Source organism: Montipora capricornis, chromosome 4 (genome assembly GCF_036669925.1).
Source record: "Montipora capricornis isolate CH-2021 chromosome 4, ASM3666992v2, whole genome shotgun sequence".
In the NCBI taxonomy this organism is placed as follows: Eukaryota; Metazoa; Cnidaria; class Anthozoa; order Scleractinia; family Acroporidae; genus Montipora; species Montipora capricornis.
This window is the reverse complement of record NC_090886.1, coordinates 8,120,259-8,140,218: the sequence shown is the minus strand read 5'-3', so window position 1 is coordinate 8,140,218 and position 19,960 is coordinate 8,120,259. Positions and strand designations below refer to the sequence as shown.

At 38.0% G+C, this 19,960-nt stretch overlaps 2 protein-coding genes across 4 annotated transcripts in view; one reads left to right on the top strand and one right to left on the bottom strand.

The window, feature by feature from the left end:
- LOC138045451 (uncharacterized) overlaps positions 1-7,904 on the top strand; it is a 34,382-nt gene extending 26,478 nt beyond the window's left edge. The window contains exons 8-11 of the mRNA XM_068891959.1: positions 365-429; positions 5,172-5,316; positions 6,352-6,518; positions 7,722-7,904. Coding sequence (XP_068748060.1) covers positions 365-429; positions 5,172-5,316; positions 6,352-6,518; positions 7,722-7,757 — 413 coding nt within the window. The 3' untranslated portion in view covers positions 7,758-7,904. The remainder of the gene's footprint in view (positions 1-364; positions 430-5,171; positions 5,317-6,351; positions 6,519-7,721) is intronic.
- A 2,750-nt stretch (positions 7,905-10,654) lies between these two features.
- LOC138045455 (purine nucleoside phosphorylase LACC1-like) lies at positions 10,655-19,376 on the bottom strand. 3 transcript variants are annotated; one of them, XM_068891967.1, is made up of 7 exons: positions 19,269-19,347; positions 18,679-18,726; positions 17,255-17,447; positions 16,398-16,604; positions 14,450-14,971; positions 13,548-13,855; positions 10,655-12,769 (listed from the first exon to the last, which is right to left on the bottom strand). In XM_068891967.1, the coding sequence occupies exons 3-7, from the start codon at positions 17,435-17,437 to the stop codon at positions 12,604-12,606; spliced, it is 1,386 nt and encodes a 461-aa protein (XP_068748068.1). In that variant the 5' UTR covers positions 17,438-17,447; positions 18,679-18,726; positions 19,269-19,347; the 3' UTR covers positions 10,655-12,603. The 3 variants fall into 3 exon arrangements, with proteins under 3 accessions (XP_068748068.1, XP_068748066.1, XP_068748067.1); XM_068891965.1 differs by lacking the exon at positions 18,679-18,726 and having other exon boundaries at positions 19,269-19,376; XM_068891966.1 differs by lacking the exon at positions 19,269-19,347 and having other exon boundaries at positions 18,679-19,023.
- Positions 19,377-19,960: the final 584 nt, after the last annotated feature.

Genomic DNA, 19,960 nt, shown 5'->3' with positions numbered 1-19,960 from the left:
CCAAACTTCTTTGAATTGGTAGGTTCTTAGTAAACCTAACCCTTGGGTGTCCAGTCAACTTTTCATATGTCTGGTCGTCATGAACCGACACCATACTTTCAACCAAAATTAACATAAGTTGTCACTACCTCTCCTCTGTAAAGCCCATGACCTGACTTCCTTTAGACAGGTCAACATGCATGATTGGGCAACCTTCTTGTGTCTTTGCTTCACCTTTTGACAATAATAATACTAAAGACTAGTAAAAAGAAGAGTTCCTTACAACAATGTGTCGTGTAGCTTAATTGTGAGGTGGTCACTAACAACTTTGACAGACAACCCAGCCTGTCTAAGTTACTTTTTGAACTTTTATGTTTCTAAACAGCTATCACTGGCAGTGCTGATGATGAAGCCAGCGTGGTTGGTGCAAAAGAGGGTGATGAAGATCGGGTAAGTTCTGCGAGTCCTGCGTACGATCCTCCCTGCAGTCCAGAAGTCTTTATCAAACCAGGTGGAGAGGTGCAGTTTACAAAGGACCGTTCACCTGGCAAAGAAACCCCAGAAAAGTGACGCAATTTATTGGAAATATAGAAAACGCATATAGCTTTGAGCTGTATGTAAACAGCTCATTCTGTCAAGTTAGCTGTTATTTACATTGTGTTGCTTATGTGTGCTAAGAAAGGTTTGTTGCTGTCTTGTTTAACAACGTGAGAATAATTATTAAGATCTCAGTTGATTCTAAGACATTTTGGTCCACAACAAACAACACAGCTCCCAAAATTCCATTTAAGGTAAAAGCAAAAGGGAAACATGCTAAGGCTTTAGTACTTTCGAGAAACAACAGTCAAATTGATTTTCTTACTGTTTTTTTGGAACAATAATTTAACAATAATTTGTGAGGAAGTATATTTTTTATTGTGATTGCTTATTCTGTCTGATTGTGACAATAATATTAGTAATACATTATTTGCGGCTATTATCATTTATTTCTGAAAAAGTTTAATGGGTTGTGGCTTTTTCCTTGTTAAACTGTTTTCAACACATGAACATAAGTGATTTTTTGTAAAGAACTGTTCATGCTGTTACACCATGGAGTCTTGAAGTATAAAAAAACGTAGTTTAAAGATAGGGATATCTTTTTATGACTCACATGGAATTTGATGGTATTAATTTTTATAAATTGTATAGCAACGACAAGTACTGACATTTTTTAAACAAAATTAATCTCTTTAAAAAAAAAAAGATAAGTGACACTGCTATAACACCAGGAGAAGGGATTAGATAGGTTAGTCTATTAAGATATTACTTTCAGTTTGAGATTTATAATAGTAAAACATAAATTATTCATTTTGTAGACATTAACCCACTGACACCTCAAAAGCCCAGGACAATTCCCCAGTTGACAAGCAAAATCCTCTCGCGTTAGTAAAATCTGTCAAGTCTCACTCCCAGGGGTCAATGGGTTGAGTGTTCAACATATGCATGTTCATGCTAGTTTGAAGTGGAAAACCTCTAATTGTATTTTTCAAAATCTGTGATTTTTAATAAAAGAGTTGTAACCATTAATTTTTAACTAATCGTGGTACTGCTCATTTCTTTGAGTCACTTATCAACAACCAACACCACTGTTTTTGTCCTAATTATCATCATCATCATCATCATCATCACTCTCTTGTGTGGAAAACTGGGTGGGAACTCGTCTCTCTACAATCAACTCGATCTCAAACCCAATGCTTTTAAAACTCACATGACCAGTATTGCAAGCATTGAGATGTACCTTCCAGTGCTTTAACATCAGTAGTGATAATCAAGGGAAGCTATGATCCACGCAGTTATGAACCTGTGACCTCGCGATACCAGTGCGACGCTCTAACCAACTGAGCTATGAAGCCACTGATGTTGGGAGCTGGTCGTTTGTGGGTTCTAATGTTCCCGTGAGGAAAGAATCAACGATGAAATGATGTATGAAATCGTGAATTTTTCAGCTTCTTTATGCAATTACAAAAATTGCATTCATAACTGCGAGGATCATAGCTTCACTTGATTTCATATCCACAGTTCATATACGATCCATTTCATATATAATTTCATTGTTGATTCATTCCTCACAGGAACATTAGAACCCACAAATGACTAGCTCCCAATGTCAGTGGCTTCATAGCTCAGTTGGTTAGAGCATCACACTGGTATTGCGAGGTCACGGGTTCAAAAACCCCATTGAAGTCCTGAATTTTTCAGGATTCTTTTCGCAATTGTAAAACTTGCGTTCATAACTGCGAGGATCATAGCTTCACTTGATTTCATATCCACAGTTCATATACGATCCATTTCATATATAATTTCAGTAGTGATAATGGTGAAAAGCGTAAGAAAGTGTCTCCCAAACTCTACTTCTGAAATAAACAGTGTAAACAGTAATGAATTAAACCATGAATTCAAAGGAACATAAATGCAAGCATTTTTGCAATAATTATGACTAATTTTAACACACACTAATGTGCTAATACTAAACTGCTAATACTACACTAATACTATAATGATAATACAAACTCTATGCTTGATGCTTCTGCTCAGTATTGCAATTCTGGACTTAAGTGAAAATTGTACTAATCTGACAAATAACATAGATTCACCCAATGGCAGTCCTTTTTTTGTCCGGTTTATTTGTACACCTGTAGTTGAGTAAAACATGACTGAGAATGACGATGGAGTTAAGTGCCATCATGTTCCTTTCTCTCACAAATGAAACCATTGTCATGAAATGCTGTAAGCAATCCTGGACCATTTTGCTACACTTCAGATATCTGCATCTAGCCTGGCTTTCAGATATATCGCTTGGAATGTAATTTGAGCTTGACTCGATGCAGTCTTTAATTTTCGCTTATAGGCACATAAGTTTACAAAAGCAAGTTCTGCAACTGGTACAAACATCATTTTCAAGTTTCTTTTGATAGTAAAACTTGCTGACCACCTGAACCAAGGAAGTCATTGTTTCAAGAGCCAATGAACATGTGGTTTGTACATAAACAAGAAGGGGTGAAATTATTTTCTTTCCAATAATTGCTACTGTAAAAACCAAAAGTTTTGAAAAATTATGGTTTTTTAAGTCTCCATTTTCGATCTTCACGATCTTAAATTTTCATTCCCTCTGCATTTTTCCAGTTACTCAAATTTTATCAGGGTAGGTGAGATCTAATATGGCAAGACGTGAGATGTGAGGCTCACTTAAAGATTGTCTGAGCAAGTCAATCTCCGCTGTAGTAAGGATGAATTTAGAAAATGTGAAATACCGGTATGTATTTTCCATTCTCGTCACCAGAGCCTCGGGTCGACCCAAGGCTCTGGGAAACTCTGCGTAGCAGAACATGCGCCTTAGGGTTCTTACAGCCAAAAATTGGCTATTTAAGCCTTACGGCGCCTGCTCACTCCTCGTGCTAACATGAATGCACCAATTAGAGACGCTTTTAATTGTTCTTCACGAAAACCAATGAGAAGACACTTTGTTTCAGGGTTCCCCAGAGCTCTTCTCTCCCTCGGTCAAGAGAAGAGCTCTGGGGTCGAGATTGTGTATTTTCAAGACAAACTATAATTTTTCTCAAGATAAAAAATATAAAAGCTCTTGAAGTCCATTGAACCATCAAACTTTTCATCTAAGTTCAGGTTTTGGTTTCATGAAGGGAAAATTGCTATTGCCATTTGTTTTCTTGTCTCTGGACCTACAATGAGATGGCAACCTGGTAATGCTTTACCTTATGGCTGTCCTGGCAATGGTTGTTTCCACATCATACTTCAGATGTTTCAAAAAATGCAGCTTTAAAAGCTAGCAGAATTTTGATTGAACGTGGGAGGTATTTTATGCTATATAAACCTGCGTAGCAAGGCTAAAAGGGGAGAGAAAGATGGAGGAATGGAAATAAAGGAGCTGGGAAGAGGAGGGAGGGAACTTCCCAGTCCCCTTCCATGCATTTCAGCACTTTGCTTGCAATGCAGACTTGGAGATCTATAGTTTATGCAATTATGGGACGCTAAAATGTCTGTAGTTCTTTCTGGTTCTTCTTGGTGGTGGCTGGCTCCCTGGGTATGGTTATCAAGAACCTTGGCAAATACCTGTCAGGCCAGGATCCAAACTAAGACTGAGCTTCTGTGAAAAGATGCACTATTTAACAAATTGAGGTCAGTTTTTCATGCATCTGTCCTGTTATTGATCATGAATTTCGTTGTAACATTGTCAAAGTAGCTGTGGATGCAAGAGGCGATAGCCGAGTGGGTCGGGAGACAATGTTATGACAAAATTCATTGTCAATAACAGGACAGACGCATGAAAAAGTGACATCAATTTGTTTTTTACAATAACAAAAAGGCAGAGGGGTCAAAATTATTAAGTCAGAACATGAGAAGAACGCGAGACAAAAATGTGAGAAACTTCAATCTGACGCGAGCAATATGGCGTCATTGTCGCATAAATTATAAATTTGTGTGTGTGCTTATTGACAATAAAAAATAGCCAAAGAGAATTGAGCAGTCATTGTAAAAAGCTACTCTGCAAATATTAAATTTACCATGATGAGATCTTAATGGTTGTGAAATATACTATTGTTCCTAGACTAGTCATCCGTTCTACTACAGTACTAATAGTTTTCATTACTCAGCTGCAAAACTTTTAAATTCATCGCCTGTCTGAATAAGAAACTGTACTGTACAGACTACAAACAGAATTTTACTGTTTTGCATGCAAAGGCCTGCTTTATATTTCCTCTCAAATACTGTCCTCTTTAATAACAGATCTTGATCAGTTGTCACTGCAAGTAACACGTTGTGACCTTGGTATGTTAGAGAACGATGCATATCTTTTTAAGAACTGGAATACAATGTTTTCAAGGCATCACTTTAGAAAACCAATGCTTCTCATAAGCTTTGCTTTGAGATAGTGACAGCCTTGGTTTTGTATGAAAAGCTAAATCTCAATTATATGTTTCATGATTATTTTGGTTTACTTAAAAAGGGAAATCTCGATTTTAGGGGCTCCCCTTTATCATGTTATTATCATTTAGGGGCATTCCATAATTTCCAACATTTGATCGGCTTTCGACATTACGAAATGTTTTTAATTTAACTGTGTTCAAGGTGTTGATGTTTGTATTTGTTGGAAATAAAAAGATTACAAAATTAATGTCTTGCCTATTTATCAACAGAACTGCCTGGACGAGACATGCAGACAAACTTCTATATTTGAAGAATCTGCCAAGGTCTTTCTTGAAGAAATCCTTCAGGAGGTTTGCAGAGATATTGAAAATGTGGCACAGGCAGAACACAAAGAGCGGCTAGATGCAGGGCAAGGTACCTGCAAGGGTTTCTTGAATTTGAGAAGATTATAATAATCATTTTATTGGCAGCTGTAGCAGGGATGATGATGAGCTTTGTCAATTGTACAGGAAAATATGAATTCACTGCATTGTGATTAAATTCTGCTTTGTCGAAATAAACAGTGTTCCTTGAACATGTAAATTTTCTACCAACTGTCAAGGTATTAATTTTATCTGTTCATAACCTCCAGAGATTCTTTGATTTACAGGCAAGCTACATCATGCATGACCGGACCCGTCCAGTAGTTTTGAAATTTGAACCGAGTGTTCAAATCTGCGTGCCAGTTTTGAACTTTACTATCTCTTGAGATTCTGAATTTCCTGTGGACATTTCCTTGATATATTGCAAATAGTTAGCTCTGAACTTTTACTTTATTAACAGTGTTTGAATAATTATAGTGAAAACTATTTCAAGTGTTTGTTATTGTGCATTTTTCGTTCCAACGTTCGGAAAAATCTTCAAGATTCCACTCAGATCTCGGAAGCTCCAAAGAGGAATTTGGACGTTCATCTCAGTCTCGCAAATACTGGTCACGGATGACATAGCTCAACTGTAATCATTCGGTCATGTTGTGCAACTTGGCAGGAGAAGGGGGGTAGGGGTCTTATGTTCAAATTTTGGACCAACTGAATGCTCTCTGCAGGGTGCTTTTTCAGGGTTAATAAAAGAATTTTGCAAACAAACACCACCATTCTCTAAGAATCCCAGCTTGTCGATAAACGTAGAGTCAGGAGAACCCAGAACAACTGCGGGGAGTTGTCAAAACAGGACCCAGGAACTTTGGATTGCAAGTCTGGTGCTCTAACCACTTGGCCAACACTGCCTTAACCCTTTAAGCCCGAGGGGTTCCCCATTGACGAGTAAAATCGTCTGGCGTTAGACAGAGTAAAATCTATAAGTGCCATTTGGCACTATCGGGGCTGAAAGGGTTAAGTCTTTGACCGTGAAGTTGATGTTTTGGTAATTAAGTTAACAGTGACCAATCTTTTTTTCAAATCATTTTAACAGATGGCACTATCCCTTCTGGAGAATTGCCTGCAGACCCACCAATGTCTGACCTAGAAAACTCTGAAGATGTAGAAGAGGATAATATGTTGTCAGATGAAGCATTGGAACAGTTGGATAGAGAACTTGAGGAAGTCCACGGAGCCAAAGAAGTTGAAGTAGTCCCAACAGTGAGTATAAACTGAACAGTTAAACACAAGACACCGGGACAGGAAGAGGTTTGCTTCGATAAGAATAATAATGATAACTTGCTTTAGTATAATTAAACTAAAACAGTGGATAGCGTTGAACACGCACTCTAATTGGCTTCTCAAACTCCTGGATATCCTTTGCTATTCACCTCCGAGCAATTTGCGCCCAAAAATGGTGTAGTCTTTGATTTTGTGCTGTGTTATCTCGCTGTTTTAGTATTATACTAATATTCACCTTAGTGTCAGTGGCTGGTGGTGTAAATATCCACCACTAGTAGCCACCTCCACTTCAGTGAATAGTTGTTAACTATATTATAGCAATGCTTATAAAAATTTAGTCCCCATGTAACATCACGTTGTGTACTAGAAACTTTTGTGGATGTTTAAGAATCTGCACACTACTCTAAAACACTCTGTCTGAGTCTTGCACCAAATTTAATTGTTAAGGTATCTTATGCCCTCTGGAGATAACCTCTGTGAGAGACCCTGTCCTCCTCTTCTTCATTGTCCTTGGATCTTCTTACGAAATGCATGAAACTGGAATGAATAGATCGTTTTCACGTGACGTCATCATTTTCTAAAATCCAAAACTAAAGAGCCACGAAAGTTTTGATCGTCATCAGGCATAAGAGGCGGTAAATTTGTATCCATTTGCAATTTTAAAGCTCAATAGCGTGCTTCGTTCGGAAACCAGAGCATTTTGAATTTCTGAGTTATAGCGGTGCGTGACACGAGGCGACGATCAAGTTTATTGAGAAATATATATTTATCTCATGGTTTTGAGCCTTTTTAGAATTTAAAGCATTAGGAAAAGTGCTTACGTAAATAGCTGTCTGTTCAGTACAGATAATCACTCGCCTAGATAGCCAAAGTAAGTAACAGATGTTGGCACTATTTTCCGGCCGCCATATTGGTGCACCACAGATGTGCACCAACATGGCGTTTTCATACTGGGCTCTGTAAATTTCTGCGAAACATTTCGACGAATATCTGAAGTTTGGGGAAACGCACGGGCCTAAAACATGGAGAAGTGTCTTCTTCATTTATCTTCTACAACATCACGAAGTCTTGACTTTTTCCACTGGATGGTTTTCGATTTATTTTTTTATTGCGTGACAGTGAAAACGATCTATAATCAAGGAGTGTTGTTTTTCTATTTTAATTTCTTTTCCTTTTTTGCAGGACCTATGTGCAGAGCAGTGTAACGTAGCAACTTGAATTCTAGTGGTTACCCAGCTGTTGTGTCAACAAAAGGAAAAGGAAGTGATTAGCCAAAGTCAGGAGTGATGTCACTGAGTGGAAAGTGTAGTGGTAACTCACACTGAGTAATGTTTTTCCCAACAGAAACACTTGTAGGGTTTTGTTTAAGATAGAAGGCTGATGTTGAGGGAAGAGCCATCTGTACAATTATTATATCAGATTTATTAAATTACATCAGTCTTGCAAAAGTTTTCTTGTTATTACAAAAGGAAAGAGTGTTTTTGTGCAAACATTTACAGTTAAATAATTATTGGTCAGAGTCCTCACTGTGGAAAGCCAGGATTACAGATAGTTACATATGTTTTTATCTGGGGTCAGTTTTCACTGAAACAATCTATCAACACAAGGCACAACACTGTCATAATGCAATTATCCAGTAACTAATGGTATCAGTTATGTTGGTTTGAGGGGGTGGGGTGAGGGGAAGGTTTGGGGGATGTTGCTAAATGTGTATCTCTCTGGTTGGCACTTTAATTGAGACACAAGGTATCTTTACCTAAATAGGAAGTGGACAAGAGGCAACATCTCTCCATTTTATTCTTCATGATTGTCGGCTCACATGACAATAAGACATTGGTTTATTGTGAATTAGAGGACAAAGCTATTGACAAATCCTCATATTTCTCTTCCAATAAGGCGACCTTTTATTTGTTTCCTCGTCTGAAAGGGAAGATGAACCCAGTTTCTAACGAAAGTGAAAAATATCATTCCTTATTTGACAAAGAGCACTTGTGCTTCCATTGATGTATGCCAGAAAATGGTTACAAGATAGTTTAAAAGTTAAGTTCAATAATTTAATATACTAACTTGATTCCAAGGTTTTAAATGCAGTTAAAGGTCTCAATGTTCTTTTATTTTAAAGTTTTCTTGAGGCAAGGAAAACAAGAGCCTTGGAGTCATCTCTGAGTTCTTTTAAATATATAGTTGCATACTTGTTTGTACTTGAAAACTTTCATGTGAAAAATAGAGAAAGAATGTTTCCTTTTATTGTGAGAGTATTGTTAAATAAGAATATTGTATGGGATGCTATTTCAGTCTTTGGAAGCTTGAAAATTGCCACAAGTATTCTTTCTAGTGCACATGTTAGAAGTAACATTGTACCGGTAGGTGAACCAGGTTAGGCTACCTCATAGGATTAATTCACCAATTATTTGAAAACTAATATTGTATTTAAAACATGACAGTGACAAAAATCTGTTTTAAGTTAAAACGTTAGAGTTGCAATTTGAGTAGTCATCTCAAATGAAGTTTGGCCAATTCTGAAGAGAAAGAATGTGAAAATGCAACATTGTCACCGATAATATTACATTGCATGCTCGTAATTGGTGACGTTGTTAATTCTGGCTTCCAGCTGAATACTGTTTTGCTGACAAAGGTTATCTTTTAAAATGATAAATTGCTTCAGTTTTCAAGTACTTGATGCATTAAAATAGGGACCCTTAGATTCTAGGACGAGAAGGGGTACGAGATTTGACTGCCCATTTTTAACGAAAATACTTAATAAAAAATTTATAACACAGCCGATTAATCTGACTCTTTGTTAGCAGCATAGGTTGCTCAGTTATTCTTATTGCTGAAAACAAAGCCTTTTCCTGATTGAAAATGCCAAAACTGCTACTGTGATATTGACTTGTTTTGACACGATGACATTTTTGCCAAACCTCGTACTAAAATGACGATGGTGTCACGTTTTTCCTGCCAAGATGATGCTGGTTTGTGTGCACTCACTGTTGTCCTATGAGAAAATCTTGTACTCGTAGTCGTTCTCGTCCTCGAATCTAAAGATCTCTAATAAAATCTTGAGGGGAAGTGCTTGACCTGGTTTGACTGTAATTTACTTTGCTCCACATTGTAATGACATTATTTCGGGTAGGCCATTTGACAGTTGTTTGGGCAGCATCTTTGAATAAAATTTAGGGGGGGGGGGGGGGGGGGTGAAGTTGAAGTTGCTGTAGACTGCCAGCAGTATCTCCTGAGACTTTTGAGTCAATCTTGGTATGTCTCCCAGCCAGGAGAAATGGCCATGAGTTGCTTGGGTGACAAAACACAATTGCCTCAAGCAAATGGCTCAACTAACGTAGAAGAAACTACTAGCAGTCTGATGTTGTTGTCATTCAAACCTTAAGACTTTTGTCATGTAAATACAACCTACTTAGATTACAAACAACATGACGTACTTCAGAAACTTGGACAGAAACTCACTCCAACTTCACTCAGATTCAAGGGACTTGTAACTTAGAGCACAGCTGGAAAATGGCAAATTGATGTCAGTTCTCTCCTCTTATTGATGTTTTACTGCATCATAACAGTAGGGAGTGTTAAGAAACTATGACAGCTATGGCAATGAAAACATCGATTCAAACTATATGTTTGAGCTCTCCTAAGTATAATTATCATGATGATTCCATCTTGTTTATGTGTTACAATGTGGTCGAAGTATACTATTACCGCATTGGTACATGCAGGTTTGAAGTAAACAGAGAAGGAAAAAATTCACAGTTGTTTGTTCATGTTGTAATCAAAACCTAAAAATTGGTCATTTCAGGTTGCTGCAGACGCACCTTTTTCCTATTTTAACCAATAGTGTTACTGCTTTTTGGAGTTGTTATTGTTATAGCTATCGTCATTAATTTCTTAAACTCCCTATTCATCCTAACAGTCAGAATGATGTGGATCTTGATCTGCTCTTTCACATGAACATGATGCAGAAAGTGACCATTGCAGCCTTTATTTTTTAGTGGTCATTCAGTGATAATTATGTTATAATTTTAATAACTGTTATTTATTTCATATTGTACTTGAGGCCTCCAACACTTTCATTACACAAACACCTTACTTAAAAAAAGGCAATTGTCAACTTTTCAAAGCATATTTATTTTTATTTCAATAACAGAGTAGTTTATGAAGTACATGTTCATGTAGATTTTATACTTGTTACCTTCCACAGGAAGATATCATGTTTTTGTAGTCAATGATTGAACATTGAAGGTGATCTGTACGCACAACACTAAAAAAGCACTTGTGTCCAGGATTGGAAGTAATATTATGGGTGACTTTTTTGGTTTTTTTTTTTTGAAATGTAGTCTAATTCCAAGCAATAAATAGTGGACAACTTCTGGAATGAACTTTTGCATGTCATAGACAAAAGATGAAACCAGAATGATGCAAAGGTCAGAGAAATAGTATTTCCTTTTTGTTGTCTTTGCATGCCACTCTCCATAGTTCTTTGTAGATGTTGAACTCTGTTTAGTGCTTCAAAATTAGACATTGATTTGACCCAAAAACAAATTTTAAGTCACTCAAAAGGTTTGTGCATTGGGAGTGGCTAATAGTCCAAGGTTATGATCGGTCATGGCTTGCTTTATCAGTATTTTCGTTGATCCTTCACAATTTTACGTGACAAATTTGGTACCAAATCCATATTTCCCACAGCTTCAACCTTTTACCCAAAACCTATCACAATTAGCTACTCCCTTGTTCATAAAGCACTTTAATACTTGAAATATGTGAAATAGTTGCACTTAATTGACTTGAACTGATAATTATATTGAAAAGTTGTTTGAATTAATAGATTTCATGGTTTGCATTTGGATGTGTGATGTTTTCTTGTGTTCAAGTTTTTCAAATGTGAAGATAGCTTTCCCAGAATTTTACTTTTGTCTTAAGTACTTTACAGACTGTAAGAATTTTCAACTTTACTTGAGACAAATAGCCCAATTGAGCTAACTCACTGTTGTACCCAATTCAGATCCTTTGGAAATAAAACGTTTTGTTCCGAGTATTTCCATATGAATGCTACATTATGCAAATGCAGTACACAAAGAATCTTAACCCCGAGAGATTTGAATTGGGTACAACATTGCGTTTGCCGTTTTGGTCTATGAAAAAAGATCCATCAGTCAAAATACTACACTTTTTGACAGTATTTAGTGAGGCAGTGGCTAAATCAGAGCTTTACATGTTACATAATTGCCACCATGTTGAATGACCACTATTGTGCGGTTGTCTCCAAAAAACTGTTTTGTGTAACCTTTTTAAAAGTTTAAAAAGTTACCTCAACTACTCTGTTCTATTCTAAGAATTTTATTTCTCTCATCCAATTGAAATTAAGAATTTGTATTCATTTACATTAATTCTCAGCTGGCCTTTAAGACAACTTTTCCTTACTTGTGCGAAAACTACAATGAAAAAACCGGTAAGTGACAATACATCTAGGGCCATTAGAAATTACCAAAATGGCAACTCGAATTGGGGTTGAAAAAAGCAAGTAATTGAGGATTTATTTCACCTATAACTGATTAAATGTATAAATAGCTTCTGGTACTGGTGGGTAATGCATAAATGGGTTTCCACACTCTAATGCAACCTATTGCTTATTCTTGATGCAAACTATTGAAAAATGTTCATGCCTTTCTGCCCTCCCTTGTCCCTTGATTGGCTAATGTGAATGGCCATCAAAATTTCTGTGGGGTAGGGTCCACCCCAAGTAAGCTTTTTTTTCAAAAATTACTTGAGTAAATGAATGAGTGAAAGTAAAGAAAGCAGTCAACATGGTCTTATATCTAGTTGCACTTGATGTGAAATGTTAAAGATATTTGTGAGAGATGGACTGCCACTGAAAGAGAGGCATTGCTTGGTGGCAGAACTTTAAAACAGTCCTGCTTCCTTCAAAGTGTATGTTAAATCTTTGCCAAGGGGTGAGAAAACCTATTTCAATGCTTTCAGTCCCTCAAAAATGCTTTGCTTGATAATTTGGCTAAAAATTTCCCAAATTTGTGCAGTAGAGCAAGATGATCAATGAATCTTATGAGATGTTGCAACTGGAATCATGTTCAGGGTCTCTAATCCGTATGAATCCCACTTGTGTGCCAAACTGTGCTCCGTCTCTTCGATACGAGAAGAACCTTTGTTCAGGGTCACACTTGGTGCACTGTGTTGGGTGTTGAGATTTTGGTTTTTCACTTGTCACACTAAATGGAAAATAAATGGAAAGTACATTTAGTTTAATAAGTCATCTTCAAAGTCTGATTGGTGCCTATGCTGGATGAACATCAATAATTGAGCTTTGAACAAGTTGGCCTTGGGCTTTATTCCACTATAAATATCTCAGATGATACTAGGCCATTTCCAGGTGTCATTTCTCTTTTTTTAAGAACGAGTGTGAAGTCTTTCTTGTAAAAATGAGCTATCTTTGTTTATGTACAAATTTAACCATCATAATTTCACACCTTTATCCACACTGGAAATCTTCCTTGAAGTCATCTAAAAGGCATCTCTTACAAAGCTGTTTGTGTGGTGGTTTACAAGCCCATGTATAACTGTCTCATGACAAAAAAAAGGGACATCCAACCACACTTGTTTCCATGTTATCTGGCTCAGTCTGCAGCTTGAGCAAGATAACACTGCTCACTGTTTTTCCAAATGATACTGGGCAACTTTAGAATTGGACCATTCTTAAAAATTACTATTTTTAGTGGATGCTTTTGGAAAATCATGTTTTAAATAGTCAGAAATGTATAATTGGAGGTGTTGGGAGCCTACAACTCCAATACTAGATCCATGTAATGGCATTCTCACAGATCAAGCTACCTTTAATTAAAGGAGTTCTTGAATTAGATTTGGCTTGCATGGGTGGCTATTCTCAACCTTGTAAAAATGCTGTTCCACAAATACAATGAAGTTGTATGCTCCTACCGGTAGTCGTATTAACTCGCATTGTGATATTGCAAGATGAAATAAGTAGCATACCTTGTTCCATCGTCAATGTTTTTGGGTATTACCCCCTTCTTCTCTAACTGAATTCTGACCGAAAGGCGTAGATCAACAAAGGGGCGTGGCTTTCCTTCTTTCTTCACCACAACACTGTCACCAAGTGCTTTTGAAAAACTTTCAGCCACGTCATCTCCTACTTCAAAGCAACAGGGACCGATTGAAGGGCCAATTGCAACTCGGATATTTTTAACTTTGCACTCAAATCTTGTTGTCATGATGTCAATGACAGCAGCATCAATCAGGTCCAGCGTGCCACGCCATCCTGAATGGGCAGCCGCGCAAACCTAGAACCAGAAAAAAAACACCAATAATTACAGTCTGGTAACCATTCTTTTGTTAATAGATGAGAGGGCAAATCAACTTTGCACCTGATAACTGGTTACAAAGGGCAAGATCATGTGGTTAGAGCTATGGATTTACATGTAAATGCTTTCAGTCAATCAAAATAAACTACTCTAACCACTAAATGTTTTGTCTTTGGCAACACCAAACTCAACTCCAGTATTAATACTTATTGTTATAGGTTCTTTACGAATTTTTTTAATTGACACCCCCCCCCCCCCCCTCCCAAAAAAAAATCTTGTGGAACTATTTTCTTGTCAAAGCATTTAAAACTCTACCAAAACAGATGCAAGGAAGCTGAAAGAGCCCATGCGCTATTTTCATATTCCCCATAATACACTTCCCCCCCAAATTTTGCAGCAACCATTGTTTCCAAATGCAGTGTCCCAAGGGCATTTTAAAACTGTAACAATGGTTTATGCAAAATTTGGGGGGGGGGGGGGCAAACAAAGTGTGAAAATAGTGAATGAATAATAAACTCCCATATCCCAAAAAAACTTACCATGCATAATATCATGAAACAGGAATAATTGTACCTTTTTCACTGGATCACAGAACAAGACTGTTGGGCAATCAGCACCAGGTGCTGCAATTGTTGCATGACTGTTGTCTGTAACTAATGCATCATAACTGTCTGGTTCTGGATCACCCACCACCCACACATTGGCCTCATGTACACATTTGGCCACGCGCAATTTATCGGGGTCGAATCGACAAGTGAGAGCTAATCTACGCCGATTTTCCTGGACGTTTACAGACAGATCTCTTCTCTTATCAGAGTGCACTAGATTAAGAGATGACAAAGTTTTATAAGTGGAGACTCCTCCGTGCCGTGTGGTGAATCCGTGATTAAACATGTCTGTTGGAATGAAAGTTGACTGAAGAACTTCTATCATCTTTCCATCTGGTAGGGTGAGCTTCGGCATAATCATTTTAATGTGGTCATCAATCAAAGGAAAGTACTTTTCTTCCCGACTTTCTCTCTTGTTCCTCTCACTGTCATCCATTTCGTGATTGCAGTCATGATATTTCATGGAGTAAATTTGTGGTGAAAAAATCTGTTTAGCATTCAAAATAGGAAAAATGTCACCTGACTAAAATGAAAAGGCCAAAAATTAAAAAGCTACTCTTTTCAATGGAATACCACCTTGACATAATTATAGTCGCAATAATCTATTAGTCTAGAGCATTTCTTCAGAGGAACCCAGGCTTTGTTTCTGGCCTGTATCATACATAACCAGTCAGCCCAAGAAATTTTTCACCCTCAAGGGTCAGGGGTGTGACTTATGTTGAAAGTTTAAACAGCATTTCAAGGCAAAATCTGGGCCATTGAGTGCCAAGGCATTGTTTAAGCAATTGCCCAGTCTTTCATTTTATACTGGAACTGAGAGAATGAATGTCCATAAAACAAATTAAGAGCAAAACCAACATAACAATAGTATCTTATCGTAAATTCCTAATCTGAGTAAAAATGATTCTTTTGTCTTGTGCCATTTAAGTGTGGTATATGAAAGTCTACCCCAGATTTTGGAGTCCTAACTGGCAGGGAGAGGGGAAGGGGGGGGGGGGGGGTGACCATTTAGACATTACTAGCCAAGAAGGGTGATGTACCAGAAAACTTTTACTGAGCATAAGTATACTAAGTATTGAGATCCAGGTTAAGAGACCATCATTTGACTTTCAAGTCCTTGGCCACCGTGCGCATGCCACACTCACCCTTAAAATGGCATAACTTCTTTAAATTTGGGTCGCTATCCCTGGTCAATTCACTCTTGACGAAGAGCTAATGCTTGAAATATCAACTCACAAATCTATCTTACAGTGGTTAATAATTAATTAATTCCTTTTTGAACTTGTTTCATAAAATCCAAATTTTCACTTCCCATTGAACACAGCATCACAATTTCTTTGAAAACTTAAAATCCCACATTTGCCCAAGAGTCATTGCCATCGTTTCTTTTTGTTCTGTAATGATGGCTCGTCCAAATGCGTGGTCTGATTGCAAGCTGAATGCACTCAGGCAAATTATGCAGGAAACAACATGCTATCTATTTGGGTAATTTCATGTCACACGAAATTCAGTCTTGATCCGCAATGACTTTTGGGCGAATGTGGGCCTTAAACCCCTTCACACATGTTACATGTCAGCTATTACTTGGAACATTTTTCTATCTAGGTCATAACAAAATGACACAAACCTCAGCAACCTGAGCACTAACCCTTTAAAAATTAAAAGCCATAAATTTTACCAGGACCATGGCCAGTGTGAGGCAAATCGAGACAGTTGCCTCTGTCAGTCATTTTTTTGTAATTTTGAAAAATAAAGTGTGATTCCAGTGTTGTCTTTAAAATGTACTCATCATAAACACCTAAAAATAATGCCTACGAAAAGAATTTAACCATGGACATGGCCACAGTCATAATCCTTTTCTGGCTACAGCCCTAGGCCTGTTTTCTATTGAAATGAGCTTTAAATTAAGTTACCTTCTCAAAAATATTCCTTGCCCGCTCCATGTGAAACTGTGATGTGACAACATTAACCCTGACAGCATCATACTCATCCACAATTATGCGGCTGTAATAAGCATTTTCTGCAGTTGTGGTTGCTTGTTCCTCTTTAATGATACAGTCTTTGTCAATAAGATTGTTTTCTAGAGCATACTTCTCCATTGCACTGGCCTCTGTTATGGGCTATCAAACATTAAATTGATAAAATTAACGGGTTATACATAAAAATTAATTTTATATTTATCACTGTGTTATGCAGCAGATCCAGAAAAAAAGGACTAAGCTGGACTGACAGGTTAAAGTACAGGTCAATTTTCACAGGTCACTCGTTAAAAACCTTTACTAATAATTAATGGTAAACTTAGGCCTCATCAGGCCTAAACCAATACTTAGCCCTAAGGTTAGCCAAGTTCAAAGGTTTTGGGTTTCTTACAATGACCTGTAACCCGTGACCTGTGTTCGAAACCTCCCAAGGCCAAACTAGAACAACACGCAATTTGGACTGGAGGTTGACATGGCAGAAATAAGCATCGGAAAATATTTGCCACATTAGTGTCATTCATACTTTAACTGTGAAAATACAAAACTGCCTTCTTGGCAAAACATCAAAAGTGCTAGTTCCTGTCAGATCCAGGGACACCAAAGCACAATTTCTGTCATTTTCTTGGACCAGAGTAGGAAGACACTTACACCTTAGCATACTGCCAACTTCAGCCAAAAGGTCATGTACTCCTCTTTTTAGGGTGACGGGAGCCAAAACAATACACTGACCAATGAAGAAATCATGGCAAATTTCAGAAGAATGACGAAGACCCCAGTCCTTTGTCATTTACCTGGCCGGGCCTTTGATATCCAGAGACAATGACACAGCAATTTATGCCCTGTTGTTTTAGTGATGCATATAGTTCACCTCCCCGCTTTACTCTGGATTTCATCATATCAGTTGGTGTGCCGTCATCATTGGTGTGCGAGCCAAGGACAATGATCATTTCAGGTGGCATTGTAGGCTCTGCCATGTTCAGTTATCTGTTGAGGAAATTTGACAATTCGTTGAACAATAACAATGCACTTCGCAACACTATAATTATTTCCCACCGGGCTTGCACCTTTTGAAAACATGACTTGTTAGACATCAATAATTGGTCATGGTGTTGCACTTTGCTTGGAGGGTGTAATTAGTGCAGGTTAGGGTTGCAGGTCATTGTTTTACCATAACTGAAACCCAAACCTTAACAAAAAAGCTAACTTTAGGCTTACAGGGGTATAGCCAGGGGGGTCCTGGGGTGCTCATGAGCCCCCCTTTGTGACAGTCAACAAGGTAATAAAAACCTGTCTGTGAGACTGGAACTTACTTCATCTATGCAGCTATTTTGTAGGCTTGTCCCTGCCCCCACACTCACTGCTCATTCAAAAAATTGTCACTTTCACTAAAAACAGTGTGGATGTCAACATGGCAAACTGGTAAGTACCCTGGGTGTGAAGTGTGTGACCCCCCCCCCCCCCCCCCCCAATTTGGAAAAATCCAAGCTACTTCCCCTGGGCTTAAATATTACTTAAAGCATAATGCATGTTCAGGCCTAATTAATGTTAGCATTAGTAAAGGGGTATTGGTTGTTTCAGCTGTGGTGAAACAATGACCTGCAACCGTAACCTGCAACCTGAAACCTGAAATTTACACCCTCCACAATTTGCTTACTCAATAAATTGCAAATGGGAGCTATCTTTTGTCTGTGTGGGATCGGCGGGTCTAATCTGCAGGTCGCAGGTCATTGTTTCACCAATGCAGAAAGTATCCTAAACATTCATAAAAGCTAACCTTAGGCCTAAAACTTTTGTTTAGGCCTAATTAGGCCTAAGGTTAGCTTTTAAGAATGTTTAGGATACTTTCTGTATTGGTGAAACAATGACCTGCGACCTGCAGATTAGACCCGCCACCGTGGGATCCACCATCAAAATGCACTTTTGGAGTTTCCAACAAAAACAAAAGCAAAAAGAAAGGCAGAACGTAAGTTTAGTAACCCATACTGTTTGATAGAATTATCTGTGAGAACGGTTTGTTTGGACAAATAGCTTTACAACTTTATAACACTCTGCTCTTAATTAAAGAATTTAAAGGGATATGAGCCAAAGCATAGTAATTTGCAATGGAAAACGATGATAATTATGATTTCCACGGAGTCTTAAAAGTTTTGGAGCTCCAAACAACTTTGCCATCATTTACATAAACCTGAGACCGATCCTTCTCCCACACACTCACCTTCAAAAAGCGAGTGTCCAGAGAAAGGCAATGTCATGGGTGCCATAGCTGGAGTATAAACAGGATGATGTCATTGAATGTAATTGACCCCCTGATGCGAAAGGTTTGTTGCAAGAACGAGCATCGATCAAAAAGCGAACACGCATTTCTAGCAGCAAATGGCATTGTCAGAAGCTTTCCACTGAGCTTGCTTAGGACAAGTGTGGTCGCCGTATTCACTGTTGGGCGTTGCCAGATTCTTCAAGGTGGGTGAAATCGAAGAATTTGCAAGCATGATAAAAAACATGTTTCGCCATTGAGTGATACCTAATTTGCCGATTACAGAGTGTTTACACAATTAGGAGTGATAAATCGTGAATTTTACATAAATGTGACACCGCCAGCCCGCTGCGCTGCGATAGCGAACAAAAACAACCGTGGATTACAATCTCAAGTTCGGGGAGAACATCCAAACGAGCATTTCCCTTGCGTGATTCGCGTGCTACAAACCGAAAAGTGCAGTGGCCTGGTTATCGTAAATATCTTAACGAAATATGAGCATGTTCTGACAGCCCAAGATGATAAACTGAAAGAATATTTGAGCTCCATACCTTCTCATAAACTCCGAATGATTCTTTCACTGAAACGGAAATGATCAAAAGACTAATTGGGAACTTGCGTCTCAGTGGGGCAAGCGTAAAGAATGTCTGGAATGCAAAAGATTTTCCACGGTCACGACAGTGAAAATAGGTCGGAGAAATTTGAAGTACTAGTATCTCTGTAAAAACATAAACTGCAAATTTATTTCTTGTTTCATCTGCAACGAACTCGGCCGAAATATTCCAAAATAGCTCAAGCTCGAGCCGATGAATGGATAGGACATAAAGCTCCTCTTTGTGAACTAGAATAAGGGCAAAGCACTCTTTGACACCTTTTTGTCAGAATTTGCGTGTTACTGATGACATCCTTGGAGATCTGAAGCTCTCGTACTACGCAATACTTTTAAATGTCACGCAATACACTTAGAAAAACAAACTGAGAGGAATCAGAATGTGCGTGACTAACGTGACCGTTGATGCAAAACCACTGGAACAAAAGAACCCGTTGTTTCAATTGTTAGCACATTTACGAAAGAATGTAAACGATATCTTCGCAATTTAGCGGCTGAACATTGAGGATAAAATGTTCTTGCAGAGGTTTTCGTTGGATAAACATTATTCAACCTCTCCTTACCCCTCGTAAAGTAAATGATGAAAATGTCATAAAATTATGACCGTGTCGTACAATTTGGCCAGGGTTTAAA